Below are 16062 nucleotides of genomic sequence, written 5' to 3'. Positions count from 1 at the left end.
CTGTTTTCCCCTCCCGCACTCCTGGAGATAGACGCTCAAGCCTGACGCCTCTGAAAAGGCAGCGGCAGTCGCCTTATCCACAGACCTCAGGAAATTCGCTTTGACCGATGCATGCTTCAGGCTCTGGGTCGAGCTAAGGGGAATAACCGGGCAGGTAAAGAAGCTCAATTTGGGTTGGGGGAGGGGATGGGGCGAGGCAACCTGGAGAAGGATATATTTCCCCCTAGTAACTGAGCCAGGATCTGCCACAAATGCACAAGGAAGGATGGGTGGTGGGAGGGTGGAGGAGTATAGATCTTCGTTGTTTTGCATGAAGCTTTTTAAATAGATGGCAAGAAGATGAGATGGTGGAACTGAGGTAGTAACTTAAAGGCTGAATGCAGTGATTTATTGGCAAAAGAAAGAAAACAGACAAGTTAGAAACCAAAGCAATAAAATATATCTGTATCTACATCTTTATTTCTCTTCCCCATGAGCCCTTAATTTGTGCAGTTGACTCCAGGCTCCAAGAAACTGCACTGGTATTAGAGATGGAGCTTAGAGACTGGGCGGGAAAGCCAGGGAGAATTTGGGTGTGCATTGGTATTGAGGGACTTTGTAAAAGCGAGGGGGGAAAAGGCACTTCTAAAAATTATCCCAAAGATTTCAGTTTTTTTGTGGTGGTATGTATTGAAGGATGCATGGAAAGATACGTGTGCATATGTGTATGTGTGTTATAAACATATTAAAATAAATGCAACTGCAGCGGATGAGCATACTGTATTGATCCTTCCAGTGGCTTGGGAATGAATTTGATTCTGGAAATGAAAGAAAAGATTAATGAGGCTGTTAGTCTGCTTTTGAATTAGAGCGCTTCTTCCTTTGGCTGCATTAGGTTGTTTTTCAGATCCTTTTATTTCATCCTCTAATTTGTGAACTCACCAGGTTTTTCCGGCACCTAGAGAGAATCCTTTCTCCATATAAATACAGATACTCTCTCACACACAATGAGCTTCCTCTAAGAACTGGGAGAGTCAGTTGACCTCCCCAGTGGTAAGAATATATATGTGTTCCCCCCACTCTCTATCCCTTAAAAAAATTGTCAAGGTGTGCATTAGTGGAGGAGGGCAGGAGAGGGGGTGAAGAAAGGTTTTGTGATCCATATACTATTAATTAATAAAATAATCGGCTCTAGTTGAGTCACTCACACACACACACACACACACACACACACACACACACACAAAGGTTTTCTAACACATAAGCTTCTGGATGGTTTCAAAGCACTACTCTTGATCTTAAAATTCCAGATTTATTTTGCATATGACTGAAAAATTGGCAGATGTCCGAGTCCACTTAAAAATGAGAGTATATTGAATAATATGCTATCTTAGGATGATTTTTAAGAGCACCTTTCTTTGGGCTTGGCACAGAAGTAGACAAGATATGGCTGGTGATTGCTGATGGTGTGAAATGTATCAGCCATAATAAATAAGCAATTGAGATTTTTATGTTTTTTATTTCTACTGGGCAATGTATATGTGTATGTATGTGTTGTGCTGTATCTGTGTTGAAAAAGAGAGAACCAGTCATCAATTTCATCTGGGGAGGAACTTGAAGTGGGATCCCCTGGCTTGGTGGTGGCTCTCAGCTGACACCTGTAGGGATTGCTCTGTACTGAAGAGAAATGCTCTCAGCTCCCTCCATGGAGGAGCAGCAGCACAATGCGGTGCCATAAATTACTGCTAGTTTCAGCTTGTAGGAAAAAAAAGTGTTAATTGGATAGTGAGCTTCTATGTCCAGGCAATAAATGTGTGTGTGTGTATGTGTGTGCAGGGGGTGGTGTAGTATAGTGGGAAAAGCTGAGGGAAATGCATGTGTTTGCTTGACATGACCAGATGAACCATTTGGTTTTTTTTTTTTTTTCTTTCCTTTTTTCTTTTTCTTTTCTTTTTTGGTGTGTCAAAATATGAGAATAATGTTTTTGGTGGGGAAAAAAAAAGACTTAAAAGCAACGCACTAGTTATGATTTCTGTAACAATTCAGGAACCTGTCAGATTAGAGTTAAATAAAGAGGTAATTTTATAGTGAGTGATTCAAAGATATGACTTTATATTCTAGCATTCTGGAGGCATAGCAGCTAAGGTGACACACATGCCAACTACTGTTCTGACCACACAAATTCCAAGAACTGACAGCCAGATAAGGACTTGAAGAGGAGTTAAGATCACTGCTGGCAAAATATTAAATACTTTACCCATCTTTAAAGGAGTTAATATTATGGCAATTGAGACATAAATGCTGCCCCAAATAGGACTCCAGTTAGATGACTTCTCCTATAACAGATTATTCGTTTAATAAAAGGAGGAAAGTACTATTTGAAATTTAAAAGAGAATCCCAAGAAACTATCGATATTCTTTCTGTGAAAAACATAAAATGGTAAGAATGCTGTACAAATCCAAGCCAGCAGCTTCCAGTTGCAGTTTGATCTGCCTTGCCTGTTGTTAAAATCTGTATTAACTGAGTTTTGACTAGGTTGTATTTTTATTGTCCATATTATCAGTACACATCACAAGCAGAAGTCCCTAAAAGGGTCTTTTCTTCTTCTTATATTTTAAAAATTAAACTTTCTCAGAAAAAGTAAAAGATAACCATAAACCTATCTCTATAAAATTCTGAGAGGGTTACCTATTAACAGTTCTAATAAACTGCAAGAGTGTAATGACTGATTATAAAAGTGCAATATTAACTATTAGGAGACATTAGGTCTTCTCTGATCGATCAGGACAAACAAGCCCCTTCCAGTAAGGTTAACTCTGGTTTCCTAAGAACTCTGGTTATTTACCTGGTTTCTGAGCTGAATAATGACTTATATGATACTATAAATGACTTTAGAACTTAATTTTTATTTTAATTTTCTGCAGATTTTCTGGGTCCTTATAAAAAGACAAAACCAAAATGCATCACCAACACACAACAAACTGATATGCTGGCATCTTAGCTTGGCCTTGCAGAGGGAGAGAGGAAAGAAGAGGGGCTGTTGGGACACCTAACAGCTTCTGGCTATTCCACAGCTTCTGAGTTCGAACCTTACTGTTGGGGAGGGAAAAAGAGAAGTAAAATCCAGCCTGTGAGGCCATGCATAAGGAATTCTGCGTTGGCTACAGTGATGCAGGAAGCCCATGATATGACAGAAGCAGCAGGCCTTTGAAGCTACTCAGGGGTTAAGTGGTGCCGGTAAAGAGGCAAGGAACCTTTCTCTCCCTTCTGGTTTGGGACAGCACATCTGGAGGAGAAACACTTGAGGCATTTACAAGTATCCAAGGATCCTGGTTCACTGCTGGTTTCTTGTACTTCCCTGAGAAGTATTTGCTTCTCAACAGTCTAACTGCTTCGCTTTTGCCGGGTACCACTGATGGTACCTGGTAGATGATAGTATTTGAGGAGTGAAGCATCTATTGACACCACTGATGCCCTTGAACTAGGTCATCGGACTCAGATGGATAAGTGACTTCCCTTGACCTTCTGTTAACGCATTTTCCAGAACGTTGCTTCCAAAGTGTATCCTCCCTTTGGTCTGGAAGATCTGCTGCTGCCCTGTACAACAGGGGTCTACGTTTTCCAGTTGGGAGGGGACTATCGGGAGAGAGGGAGGGGTTGCTGGAAGAAGAAGAAGAAAAAAAGAGCTAGATAAAGGAGGGTGCATCCCTCCCACTCCTGCCCATCCCCTTACCCTACTTGTTTCCGGACCCTTATTTCTACATCACGGTGTCCAGGACCATTTTGACCCTGTCGGCCCCGGCACCCCCCCGCCGCACCCCAGCCCCGAGCATGGGGACGGCGCTTCTCCAGCGCGGGGGCTGCTTTCTCCTGTGCCTCTCGCTGCTGCTCCTGGGCTGCTGGGCCGAGCTGGGCAGCGGGCTGGAGTTCCCGGGCGCTGAGGGCCAGTGGACGCGCTTCCCCAAGTGGAACGCCTGCTGCGAGAGCGAGATGAGCTTCCAGCTCAAGACGCGCAGCGCCCGCGGCCTAGTGCTCTACTTCGACGACGAGGGCTTCTGCGACTTCCTGGAGCTCATCCTGACGCGCGGCGGCCGCCTGCAGCTCAGCTTCTCCATCTTCTGCGCGGAGCCGGCCACGCTGCTGGCTGACACGCCCGTCAACGACGGCGCATGGCACAACGTGCGTATCCGCCGGCAGTTCCGCAACACGACGCTCTTCATCGACCAGGTGGAGGCCAAGTGGGTGGAGGTCAAGTCGAAGCGCAGGGACATGACGGTGTTCAGCGGGCTCTTCGTGGGGGGGCTGCCCCCGGAACTGCGCGCCGCGGCGCTCAAGCTGACGCTGGCCTCTGTGAGGGAGCGCGAGCCCTTTAAAGGGTGGATTCGCGACGTGAGGGTCAACTCCTCCCAGGCGCTGCCCGTGGACAGCGGCGAGGTGAAGCTGGACGACGAGCCGCCCAACAGCGGCGGGGGGAGCCCGTGTGAGGCTGGCGAGGAGGGCGAGGGCGGGGTGTGCCTCAACGGAGGCGTGTGCTCCGTGGTGGACGACCAGGCGGTGTGCGACTGCTCGCGAACCGGCTTCCGCGGCAAGGACTGCAGCCAAGGTAAGGCCCGACGCCTGACCCACCGGGGGCCTCGGCCTGGGCAGGGCGCGGGGAGGCAGGGCGAGGCAGGTGGGGCCGGCTGGTGCATGGGGTCTTCCTTCTCTGGACAGTGCGTTTCAGCTAGTTTCAAGGTGAAGACTTGTTTTTGGCCTCTCTGCCTTATCACCTCCCACAGCCCCTCCTTTGGCGTTCTCTTAGTGGTTGAGCAGCCCCATTTCCGGGTTCAGTTTTCTCATGGGAACCCTTCGTGCCAACCCCGCTTACTTACAAGTGGCAAGTAGAATGACCTCTCCTTTTAGGATTCCTTGGGTTCTTTGTCAGGCTGCTCCCCAACTTAATTGGGCCATGGCTCGCCTGAACAACTGCTGTGCTTTCCTCTGTCACCTCTGAGTCTGTAACACACAGGTGTTCCCCCTAAGATGCAGATAAGCATCTAGAAGATTGGGCACACATTTGGTGAAGAATGAAGTGCAGGAGAGGTTCACTATGGTTGAGAATCTCCACGTTTGTTATTCATGGTAAAGGACAGAAGGGGAACAGGATTCATAGGAACTGCTTTGCCTTTTATAAGTAAAATAGAAAGTCCTGCTCCTGGTTGTGGAAAAAGGGGGGTGGGAGGGGGCACATGTGAAGGTTTTCTGGATTAGAGGGAGGAGGGTTCTTGGAATTAATGTTAGTTTCTTTGGTTATGTCCAAGTCCAACTTTTGTCAGTTTAGGAAAAATTACGTGATTTCTGTGATTTCTTGAAGTGGGAGACAGGTCAGCTAATATTTAGAAATGTTAGAGATTAAATAACATATTTCTTAATTAGCAGATGTCTTGGAAAGATAAATAACACAGAAATTTAGACGTTGTTGGACTGGGAAGCTTCTGCAGGCTAACAAACAAGGGATGAATATGAAGGATTGTAAGAGATTTTCTGAGTACATTTAGCTAATGATATTTATCTGAGTAGTGGAGGCCAACCTGTAAATTCTCTTGTTCTTAAGGATTGAAAGTGTGGAATGAAAAAAAAAATCATACCTAAGTTTTATTTTCTCCCCTTAATAAATAAAATTCATTCTTGTGTCTCCCATATTGCTACATGACAATGACCAAGAAAAAATACTGTATAAATACCGAAAAGCCTATGACCAGAAAGTGACTGATATGAAAAAGATGAAGCATGGATATATTTGTGGCTGAGCAACAGAGGTGTCAGGGTTTAAAGTAGATAGTGCATGGGTCAAATCAAGACAGCACATGGATAAATGGCATTTATGGCTGTAATTGTTTTTAAAGAGATTAATTATTAAATTTGATTTTGAAAGCTGTGAGGACAAAAGCTGTATGTGTGGCTGAATTTTATTGTATAATGTTTTCTGTTCTCTCTCTCTCTCTCTTTTTTTTTTTTTTTGCTGACACTTCTAAGAGGAACTAGCCCTTGTAAATCTTATTAGACTTGGCAGTTCTCTCTCATCTGACTTGAAGAGAAATGAAGACTTGATAAAATTTGTAATTGTTTAAACAGCAAAGGGAGTTTGTTAGGAAGGAAAAAGCTGGTCATCAGAAAAAGAAGAGTTCTGTAGCCTTCATGGGTTTATGGAAAAAAAAAAGTAAAGGTTTATTTTATTATTCTCTGCCTTCATGAAGGTTTTTGTTTTCATTATGTTTTGGCTTTAGTAATTATAGAAGACTGTGTATTCCATGGGCTAGACTGCACTTCAGCTTGGCCAGTAAATTTCCATGGATTTAGTACCAGGCTTTATAGTTAGGTTTTACAAAAATAAAACAGTACATGTTTTTCCTCTCCCATATCTAATTTAATTGTAAATCTTGAATGGAGTAGCTGGTAAATATGATGATTTGCTATATTATAATTTGAAGCTCCGTATCTCTTCACTGATTAATAGAAATATATTTTTTAAAAGAACATTTTTTTATGGGAAAAATTGCTCTACATATCCTATTGCCACTTTAAAATACAGAGCAGAAAATTTAATGAAGGACGCATGAGATATAACTTCCTTCCTTAAATTAGGAAACAAATATGACACAATGACAGCTTGTTCTGTGTGGGAGGGTGTTTTAAATTAAAATTTTTATTTTCTTGTGCATTTTAAATGTAGGGATCCAGGGATCATGCATAATCAGGAACACTTAAGAGTGGAGAAAGCGTGGCAAAAGTAATATGTTGAAGAGAAGCAGAATTAAATGTTTCTGAAATGCATTTTATTTTGCCAGTGGATAGGCTCTTTCCATAAAAGGAAGAATTTGAAATTACCAAGATACATAATTGAGCAGTATAGTACCTGATGCTTAAAGTAATTCAATTCAGAAAAGAAAATCCATCAGGATGGTTCTGGAGCATTGATTCGTTTTGAAAATTTGATCTGAAAACGGAGTGCAAAGATCACCACTAGTCATGAAAGGAAAACAAAAGGCTGGATTCTTTTCATTATCACAGAAATGGGAGATGGACTGATAAAGGCAGAGTCCATCTGCCCAGAAGGATTGGCTCCATTTTTATGTATTTTCTCTATTTCATGTGTGTCGAGTGACTGTTAAATAATTAATTGAGAATGGATGCTTCTCCCCACACCAATCATGTATTGATGGCCAGGGATAGGTGGTTTCTATTCAGATGAAGTATGAGCAGAGCCCTGCCTCTAGCCAGTATTTACACTGATTGCCACATCCTTTTTAAAAACTAATTGAAAACAAATCCACATTCATTTGAGAAAATTTAGGGAAAAAAATTAAAACCAACATTAAATAAGATTCAAATTATATCTTTTTCTAACCACAATTTCTTTTTTAACTTAATAAAGTCTAATATTATTTAGTTGCCTTCGTATTAAAAATACAGTCAGAACTACTGAAAAGGCAATAATAATATTCTTTCTGTCTTTTTTTTTTTTGGCCCACAATGTCTTGCAACAACTTCTGCATCTTTGGTTTTCTGGAATATTTTTATTTAATGAGCTCAGTTTCGTCCTTACTCTAATTTATTCAAGCCTAGCAAGTTTTATTTATTTATTTATGTAGTGATGGAAAGAGAACACAAGAAAGGTTATGTGTCATGACCAGGTTAGTGGCAGAGCCCGCGTACAAGTGCAGGCACTCTCATTCTAGAGCCCTATATTATCTTCTCTGCTGAATGAGATTTCCATTTTATGAGGGTTGATATTTTTTCAGGTTCAGGCATTATTCAAAAAATATATGTATAAATGGCTGATGAGATAGAACTAACTTACGTTCTTTGACCCTGAAAATGAGCCTCAGAACTCAAGTATCCAAGAATGTCATCTTTCCTGAATGATGGATGCCTGTGGGGTACATAGCTTTTTCAGTGAATCATGCTCATCTAAGTGCCCCAGGACCATTATTATTTAATAAGTCTCTAGTTAAGAGGACTAATAGTTTCTTAGCAGCTTAAAAGAATTAGTGAATTTCATGGCTGTCTAGCTTAAAAATGAGAATAAAAAGCTGATCAATAAGAAGTAGAGTTATACTTTTAAAAATGATTTCCAGGTTTCATGTATTTTAGGTTCATTTATACTAAAATTTCATACTAGACTCTTCAGTGTCACTTTTATTTACTTTCCCTATTTAAATGGACATAAACACATACCCTTACAATGGCTAATTACTAAAATATTACTAAACATGGTAGTATGATAGATGTCACTTAATAAAGCCCATGCTTTCTATGACTTTACTAAGGTGATCAGATAGACAACCATATTCACTCAGTCATTTCTGCATTCATTTCTTTTTTCAGTACATAATGATTGAATGCTTTTTATGTGTCTGAGTAGCAGGCTCAGGTAAAAAAAAATGTGAGTAAACTCTCAGAAATAGTTCTTACCTTGCTATACCTTGCATTCCAATGAGGAGACATAGTTATTTAAAAAGTAAATGGAAACTTAAAATGGTCATATGTATTTTGGAAGACAAGATACATACACAATACAGAGTATTGTGAGAACTTAAAATAGTGTAAACTAACCTAATCAAAAAAGGTTTCCCTGAAGATTGAGGTTTAAATCTGAGAGAAGAGAAGGAGAAAACCATGTAAATGTAGAGGAGAAATACTAGTTACAAAAGCCTGGTCTAGGAGTTGGCCTGGCATATTCAAGCCACTGAGAGAAGGCCCTGGAATATGGAGATCTTAGAGGAGTAGGCCCGGGTCTTGCAGGCCCTTCTAGACCATATCAAGGGTTTGACTCTTTATGGTAAGGGTGATGGAAAAATAATGGAAAGAGTTTAGTGTGGAAGGTGTCAAATTTATACTTCAAAAATGTCACTCTGGCCAGAGTGTAGGAAATGCATTGATAGGGGGCCAGAGTAAAAGAGAAAATATTATTTTCTGTTTATCAGTTAATAAAATTTGTTTAAGCACCCACTGTAAGCTGTAGACTGAACGAGGGGAACATAGGGAAAAACAAGATTCTTTCTTTAAGGAAGTTAGAATCTTGTGAGTTTGGTTACGTATAGAAATCTAAGGGCATTCATTGTTAGGAATGCTTGATTCTGTCTGTGAAAATTATGAGAACACTTTCTGTGGATTATCATGTAGTTTCCCCAGATAAACTTAGCAAATCTATAGGCTTTTGGAGCCCATGGTCAATGTCATACTATGTTGTACTCTCCAAGAGCCTTACTCAATATTCCTTTCTTGTGACAGTGTATATTGGTTGATTTTGATTCTAGGCTTTCAGTATTTTAACTGCTGCAATAAAGAAAAATATTACATAGGTACTTAATTCTTGATTTATTCTGTTTCAGAATTTTTAAGAAAGCCTTTGACACAAAAGCATTTGTAAAAACTGTCACCCTCCATATAAACTAATATGTTTATCCATCTCAATCCTATATTTCAATAGTGATTCTTACTATATTTATTCCAGTGTGTAGATATAGATATCTAATGGGCCTATTCTATTTACGATTTGTCTTTGAGGCTCTCCTATAAGTTAAAGTTATTTACATGTATCTGCAGAGAAGCTAGGTGATATATTCGAGCTTTAAAAGCTTAAGTAAGATATTCTTACAGTTATTATAAACAGATTATATTTTTACCATAAATTTATATATATGCCAGTGAAATCACATTCCAGTTTTGGATACCTTTAGAGAAAGTGTGATAATAAACTGATAAAAAAAATAACTCCTGATTGACTACAGAAAGGACTAACACTATATAATATTTATGCTCTTCTTAACTGTACTGTGAGAAGCAGGACCCTGAGCTACACTAGTTCCTGAAAAGCAGTCATTGACCCATTCTGTATCCCTTTCTCAGTAAACATTTGGTGGCCACACCTTAACTCCTATAAATGTTCATTGAAAATTAAGTATCATAGATACTTAACGTTTTGTTTTATTCTAGAGATATAAAACTGCTGTTTGAAATTTCTCTGAAAACTTTATTTTCAAGAAGTGCACACGTGTTTTTGACATAATTAAGAATAAGTCATTTTTGTGGTCTAAAAATTTTCAGTTCATGTTCACTTCAGCACATATTCTAAATGTTTGGAGTTTGTTGTACAAAACAATATTATGCAAACCTCATATACTTTTTTTCTTGTGCACTTATGTATAATTTTACAGCTTGGTCCCTTTTCTATTACTCAAAACACAAGAATTGGTAAATTTCTTGGTCTTTGCTATATCGTAAACCTTAAAATGTCCCAATTAGGTTTTGGGGAAGAAAAATGTTTTTTGGATAATTGTATTCGAGCTCTTCAGAAATTGCGTGGCTTTTTTTTTTTTTTTTCCTCACTTCTTTTAAGCATAGAGTCCATGTGTTCTACTTGAATGTGGGAATGGGTGCAGTGCTCTCTCAAATCCTTTTCTTGCCTTGGTATTTACACAGTGTTGGTAAACTGAATGTGGCAAGGTGTCTGAACAACTAAATTCCAGATGTAGCATTGCCTCTAAATCACTGTTAAAAGTAGAGTGAGATCATTGATGCTCTGCATTTCAGTTTTCAAGATTGTAAATCGAGAAATACATAATCAGACAACTAATACATTGTGAACTTAGGCTAACTTATTTCAGAGTATGAATAGTTAATAGGTGAAAACTCCCAGAAAAACATGAATATTGGGAAGAAATATCTAATGGCAGCAAGGGTAGATGCCTCTAAAGTGTTGTAAATGTTAATAGTGAAAGTGTTAAACATGTTTCTATAAATCTATGTTGGGGTCATTTTAGAGGAAGTTTAGATCATTCATGCCCAATAGTATATATAAGATTTGGTGGAGTTTTCTTATTACACACTGATACATTGGTACAGACAAGCTGAGCAAAGAGGGCATTCATCTCCTTGTTTCTTCTTTGTAAAATCTGAGCAAATGAAATAATTTAATATTGGAAAAAAAACCATTACCTGTCTAACCATAACTCTCATAATATTCTCCAAATCTACAAAAATATGTGGTTTCTCCCCCCAAATATTAGACATAAAATTATTTCAAAAGGTACACTAGATGCCCCTCCTTTCTTGGTACCATAAGCACCTCTTATGTTTGAAAAAAATTTGAAATTGTTCTGTTTAGAATCGTAAGTTATTCTAATTATTGTTTAGTGCTTACTGAGTGAAAAGCATTGTACAGTGTGCTTTGTCCATCTTAACCTTATTTATACCTACACATTCTACTTGAATAGGTTTTATAAAATTCCCATTTTACAGAGGAGAAAATTGTGGATTAGAAAAGCTGCCTTGCCAAAAGGCACATAGTTCATGGCAGAGCTGACATCCGAGCCCAGGTGTGTCCATTGCCCCAGCAGGCAACTCTGTCCATTATGACATAACCTGTTTTACTTAATAAACAGCTAGTGGATGCTGGGAATTTGTTTTGTGTTGTCAGCTTGCTGCTGATATGAATGGCTGACTTATAATAAAGACTTCACAACTGAAGATTGTGGCAGACCCTTACATTTAGTGCCATTTCGTAATGTCATGATAATAATGAAACAGAATAGCTTGTCAGGATTCATTGCACTTTGTTTCTATAACTTGCTTATTTGCTGCTTTTGTTGACCTTCTATTAATATTATGCTTAATGGGTTGATTTTACTTTAATGCAACTAGAAGTAAACCCCCAGTGTATTACATCTGAAGAACTACAGTTTTTAATCTCCTGAATGAAAATATTTAGTTTTCACAAAACCAGCAACACAGAATTTGCATCCGCTTCAGAGTCTGGGAGATAACATTATTGAAATTATTGAAGTCCATGGTGATTTAGCCCAAGTACAAAGATCTATCCCCATCACATAAGTAGACACTTAGACTTGCTGAGTTAGAACGTGGTTCTGCTGAAGGTTTAGATGATGGTGCACTGGGCATTTAATTGAAATTACATAATGAGAAGGTAGTGTCTCTTTGGATAAGTTTGGCTTCCCAACACATTGCCGAAAATTGAATTCAGGAGCAGTTCTTAGAGTTAGAAAGATGTATTCCCTATGCTATTTCTGGTATATATGAGAAGCTATTATTGGAAAGAAGTGGGAGGGGAACAAGACTGACCTGGCAAGCCAAAATGCTGACCTGGACTCTTGTCTAGTAACTTGTGCTCAAAACTGTCTGGACTGTAATTAGAAATACACTGACGCCACATTACAGGAACCAGTGCAACTTCAAATAGCACTTTCTTAGGTTGGTTCCCAGGAGGGATCTGGTGGTCCAAAAGTTAAAGGAGGAGCTGCCAAGAAGAACAGTTGCTTCACAAGCACCCTAACATCAGGCGGGGCTTTCTGTATTTGATTATAGGCATAATGAATTCTGTGTGGATGACATTCCATAACAGAAACAACACTGATCACAGTTTAGGAGTTGCTGTTGTGGGTGACCTAACAAGACCAGGCCTTATATGTGGAACCAGCTAAGCTTAAGTGTTACTCAGACTTTGCTGGATTCAGCAGAATGAACTGCCCCAGTCCGGCAGAGGCAAGGAAATTAAAGACTCATGTTTTTCTCCTAAGTAATGATGTCTCTCTATAATTAAGCATGCCTGGACTTTCCTTAGGGAAATAGCTGGCATGGTAGCATATAACTATAGCTGCCATATGGAAGATACTACTTTTCAATTTAGACTCTTTATCTGAATGCAACATTGGTTTGTTTGTTTGTTTGTTTTTTTCCTAGGAAATAATGTGACTATTTAAAATCGTTTTATGTGAACCTTAAGGGACTAAATGTTTAATCTATACAACTGAAAACATTGTAAAAATAGGATGTAACGTATTGTACATTGTAAATGTTAAGACACGAACCCCTATTTTAAATTGGGTCAACTTCCTGTGACCTAGAGTACTAAGATTTTTAAATGATGAAAACATGTACTTTTCATATATAAATGATTGTGCATATGTATATAAACACAGAGATATATACAAAAATATGACATATACAAAATTATATAAGCAGAGAAGCATTTTTTTTTTTTTTAAATTTGACAGACAGAGATCACAAGTAGGCAGAGAGGCAAGCAGAGAGAGAGAGAGGTGGAAGCAGGCTCCCTGCCGAGCAGAGAGCCCGATGTGGGGCTCGATCCCAGGACCCTGGGATCATGTCCTGAGCCGAAGGCAGAGGCTTTAACCCACTGAGCCACCCAGGCGCCCCGAGAAGCATTTTTTTTAAAAGTCTTTGAAATCATGTTAAAATCTTCACAAATATATTGGTTAAACATGTCATTAAAATATGTCTTTATGATTTTAAATAGTCTATGTAACAAATATTTTTTTCTACACAAGACCATAGAAACCTAAAAAGTCTGTGTTTGTAGTAAGACACGTGACTTTCTGTGACCAGGCATGAGATTTGAAATTTTGAAATTTTTACAAAGTACCATTTTCATATTATTGATTGACAATATCCTAACTATTCTTGGGGGTTATATGAAAATCTGACTATATTAAGTCTTGCTCTAAGATTGTTCTGACAGTAACCAAGAGTAATTTGCTTTGATGGAATTTTAGCTATCATTAAATATTAGTTATTATTTAACTCTTTATTGGAATGAGCCACAATTATGTTCAAACACATGGAAAAAATTAAGCTAATATTAATAATGACATTTTAAAACTTTTATCCATAAGAAAACTACGGGGTTAAACTCATTTAATGAGCTCCCAGTGAGTTCAAAATAAGCCAACCACCACAGGGATATTTCAAAAGAGTGATCTGGGTAAAAAACAGCTCCCACATCTCTCTTACCAGAGTAGTTGGAAAATCTATAAGAATTTAGTTGTTAATATTTAAAGGAGTCATGTGTAAGTTTTAATATGCATTATTGGTCAGTTTCTATCATCATATGAGAATTTTTAGATTCATACATCATTAATTTTCTCTTCCTCTGGCTCTTCAATGTGTGTTTAGATTAGAATGGTGGAATTAAACTAATATGGCTTTTCTGTTTCTATCACAGTTTCTATTTTTTGGTTTCAAATAACATTTAAAGTTGTTTTTTATTGTTGCTGATGGTTTTTTTTTTTCCCACTTTAATTTCATCCATTGTTTTCTCTTCTACTCTCTACATTGATTTCCTTCATAAAAACACAGACAAGAGGTAGAGCTTCAAGAATATGAGTAATTCTTCATCTGGGAATGGCACTTCTCTCTGACTGTTAGCCGAGAGCTGTGCGCTTTCCCAGAGGTCATTAGACATAAAGAATGATGGGCACCTCCCCTTCTCCTAGACCCAAAATGTTATCCATCCTGGACAAAGTCCTTGTTTGTATGACACAGAAAATGCTGTGTTTCATCCTAAATCGAGGCAATAAAGATTTGGATTGGGGCCAAATATACAATCCTGTAGTGTCTTCTGCCCACAAGGGATGGAGGATGGAAGGATGATGAGGCCTCAGGGAAGCTGTGGAGCTTAGGATGTGTAATAATTGAGAAAATGAGACTGAGGACTGAAAGAGGCACAGGAGATAGGAGAAAAGAAGATGATTGGGGAAGAAAATGAGTGCTGGAGAAGAAGGTAAATTGAAAGAGAGAGAAAGAACAGAATTTGAAACAACAAGAATACTAACAACTAGTGAATTAAAATAAGAAAAATCACACATCTGGTTAGTGGAGGAGGGGACTAGAACATGGATTTCTTGACTGCTAGACCTGAGATTGCGCTGGAGAGCTAGGAGGAGGGAAAAAGACAAGGACAATACATTATCTTCTAAAATTAGAGTCACATAAAATATAATCATTCCTTAGTATGTTCTGGCAAGATGTCATTGGACTTGATCCTACTAACAACAGGGACAGCAATAGCAAAACCTTGCATAACTCATACCCTGTGCCAGGCACTATTTTCAGCTCTTTATACATACTAATTCATTTAATCCTCCCACAACCCTTTAAAGTAGGTGTGATTTCCCCCAATTTACAGCTGAGAAAACTGAGGCACAGAGAGATTTAAAGTAGGTGTGATTTCCCCCAATTTAAAGTAGGTGTGATTTCCCCCAATTTACAGCTGAGAAAACTGAGGCACAGAGAGATTTTTAAAATCACTCCATTCACACCCTGGGAAATTGCACAGTTGGCTTTCAGACCAGGGCTATGTGACCTCCTGAGGACATGCCCTGAACTTGTAATTCATTTTTTTTCAATAATAACTGAATTTACATCCTCCACACTCTCTTTCGCATATGAGAATCTGCCCTGTGTCTAAACGATGCCTGTATAAACCAATGCAATTTCATTTTCTCTCCCTCTCAGTATTCCATCTAAGTGTTTAATAACTTTTCCTGGGCAGAATTTCTTCTTTAAATTTAATGAAAATCCTTTCTCTGCTGACATAAATTAATTTCTTCTTGTTATGTCCTCAGTGGAAATAAAATTCAAGTAGTCAATATCTCCTTGAATTATCTTTATCTGTTTAAGAGAGAGTGCTGTCTTCACTGAGCTAAAAACGTTTCAGATCCCCCTTCTGTGAAACTGATCTGACATTCAGCCTCCTTGTCCTAATAGCCACCTGCTTTATTTATGTTACTCACTGTTTCCTCTACTAACTAATGCTTTTCCAATTCTTAGTTCCCCAGACCTGGGACAACCCTTCCTTTTGTTCATCACATGCTGCACTTTCATTGACTCCCTAACCTTTGTTTCTTTCCAGCTTACTAATTTCCCATTATATCTTGAAAGTACCAAGATAGATCTATATCTACCTATGTCTATGTCCATGTCTATATCTATCTGGGCGGAGGGTTTCTAAAGTCCTTAGTAGGTGGTTGTTACTTGGCAGTTAAAAAAAACAAAACAAAACAAAAACTGCCTCTTACTAGTGTCTGTGGATCAGACAGTCTAGAATTGTGTAAAGGGAAAGGTCTTGATAGCATTGCATTTGTTAGCAGGAAAAATAGGCCAGAAAAATATGAGTTGACAAACAGAAAAAAGAATTTGGACTAAGAAAACCTGGCAGTGGTAGTCTGGTCCACAGAGGACTACACAGTAGAAATGAATTTGAACAAGAAGTTTGTTGATTT

The 16062-nt window shown here is 38.8% G+C and overlaps 1 protein-coding gene across 33 annotated transcripts in view; it reads left to right on the top strand.

The window, feature by feature from the left end:
- Positions 1-3811: 3811 nt before the first annotated feature.
- The window catches only part of NRXN1 (neurexin 1), a gene marked incomplete at its 5' end in the record, with an annotated part of 1159071 nt that continues 1146820 nt past the window's right edge, over positions 3812-16062 (top strand). For 32 of the 33 annotated variants that reach the window (XM_080814815.1, XM_080814809.1, XM_080814838.1 and 29 more), the window contains one exon: positions 3812-4583. In XM_080814815.1, the coding sequence (XP_080670941.1) occupies positions 3812-4583 (772 nt within the window). Of the gene's footprint in view, positions 4653-16062 lie in introns of all 33 variants that reach the window. The other variant, XM_080814807.1, reaches the window with a different exon arrangement.

This window comes from Martes martes (genome assembly GCF_963455335.1).
Source record: "Martes martes genome assembly, chromosome: 9".
Classification (NCBI taxonomy): domain Eukaryota; kingdom Metazoa; phylum Chordata; class Mammalia; order Carnivora; family Mustelidae; genus Martes; species Martes martes.
Note: the sequence above shows the minus strand (reverse complement) of the source record. Positions and strands in the feature narration are given on the sequence as shown.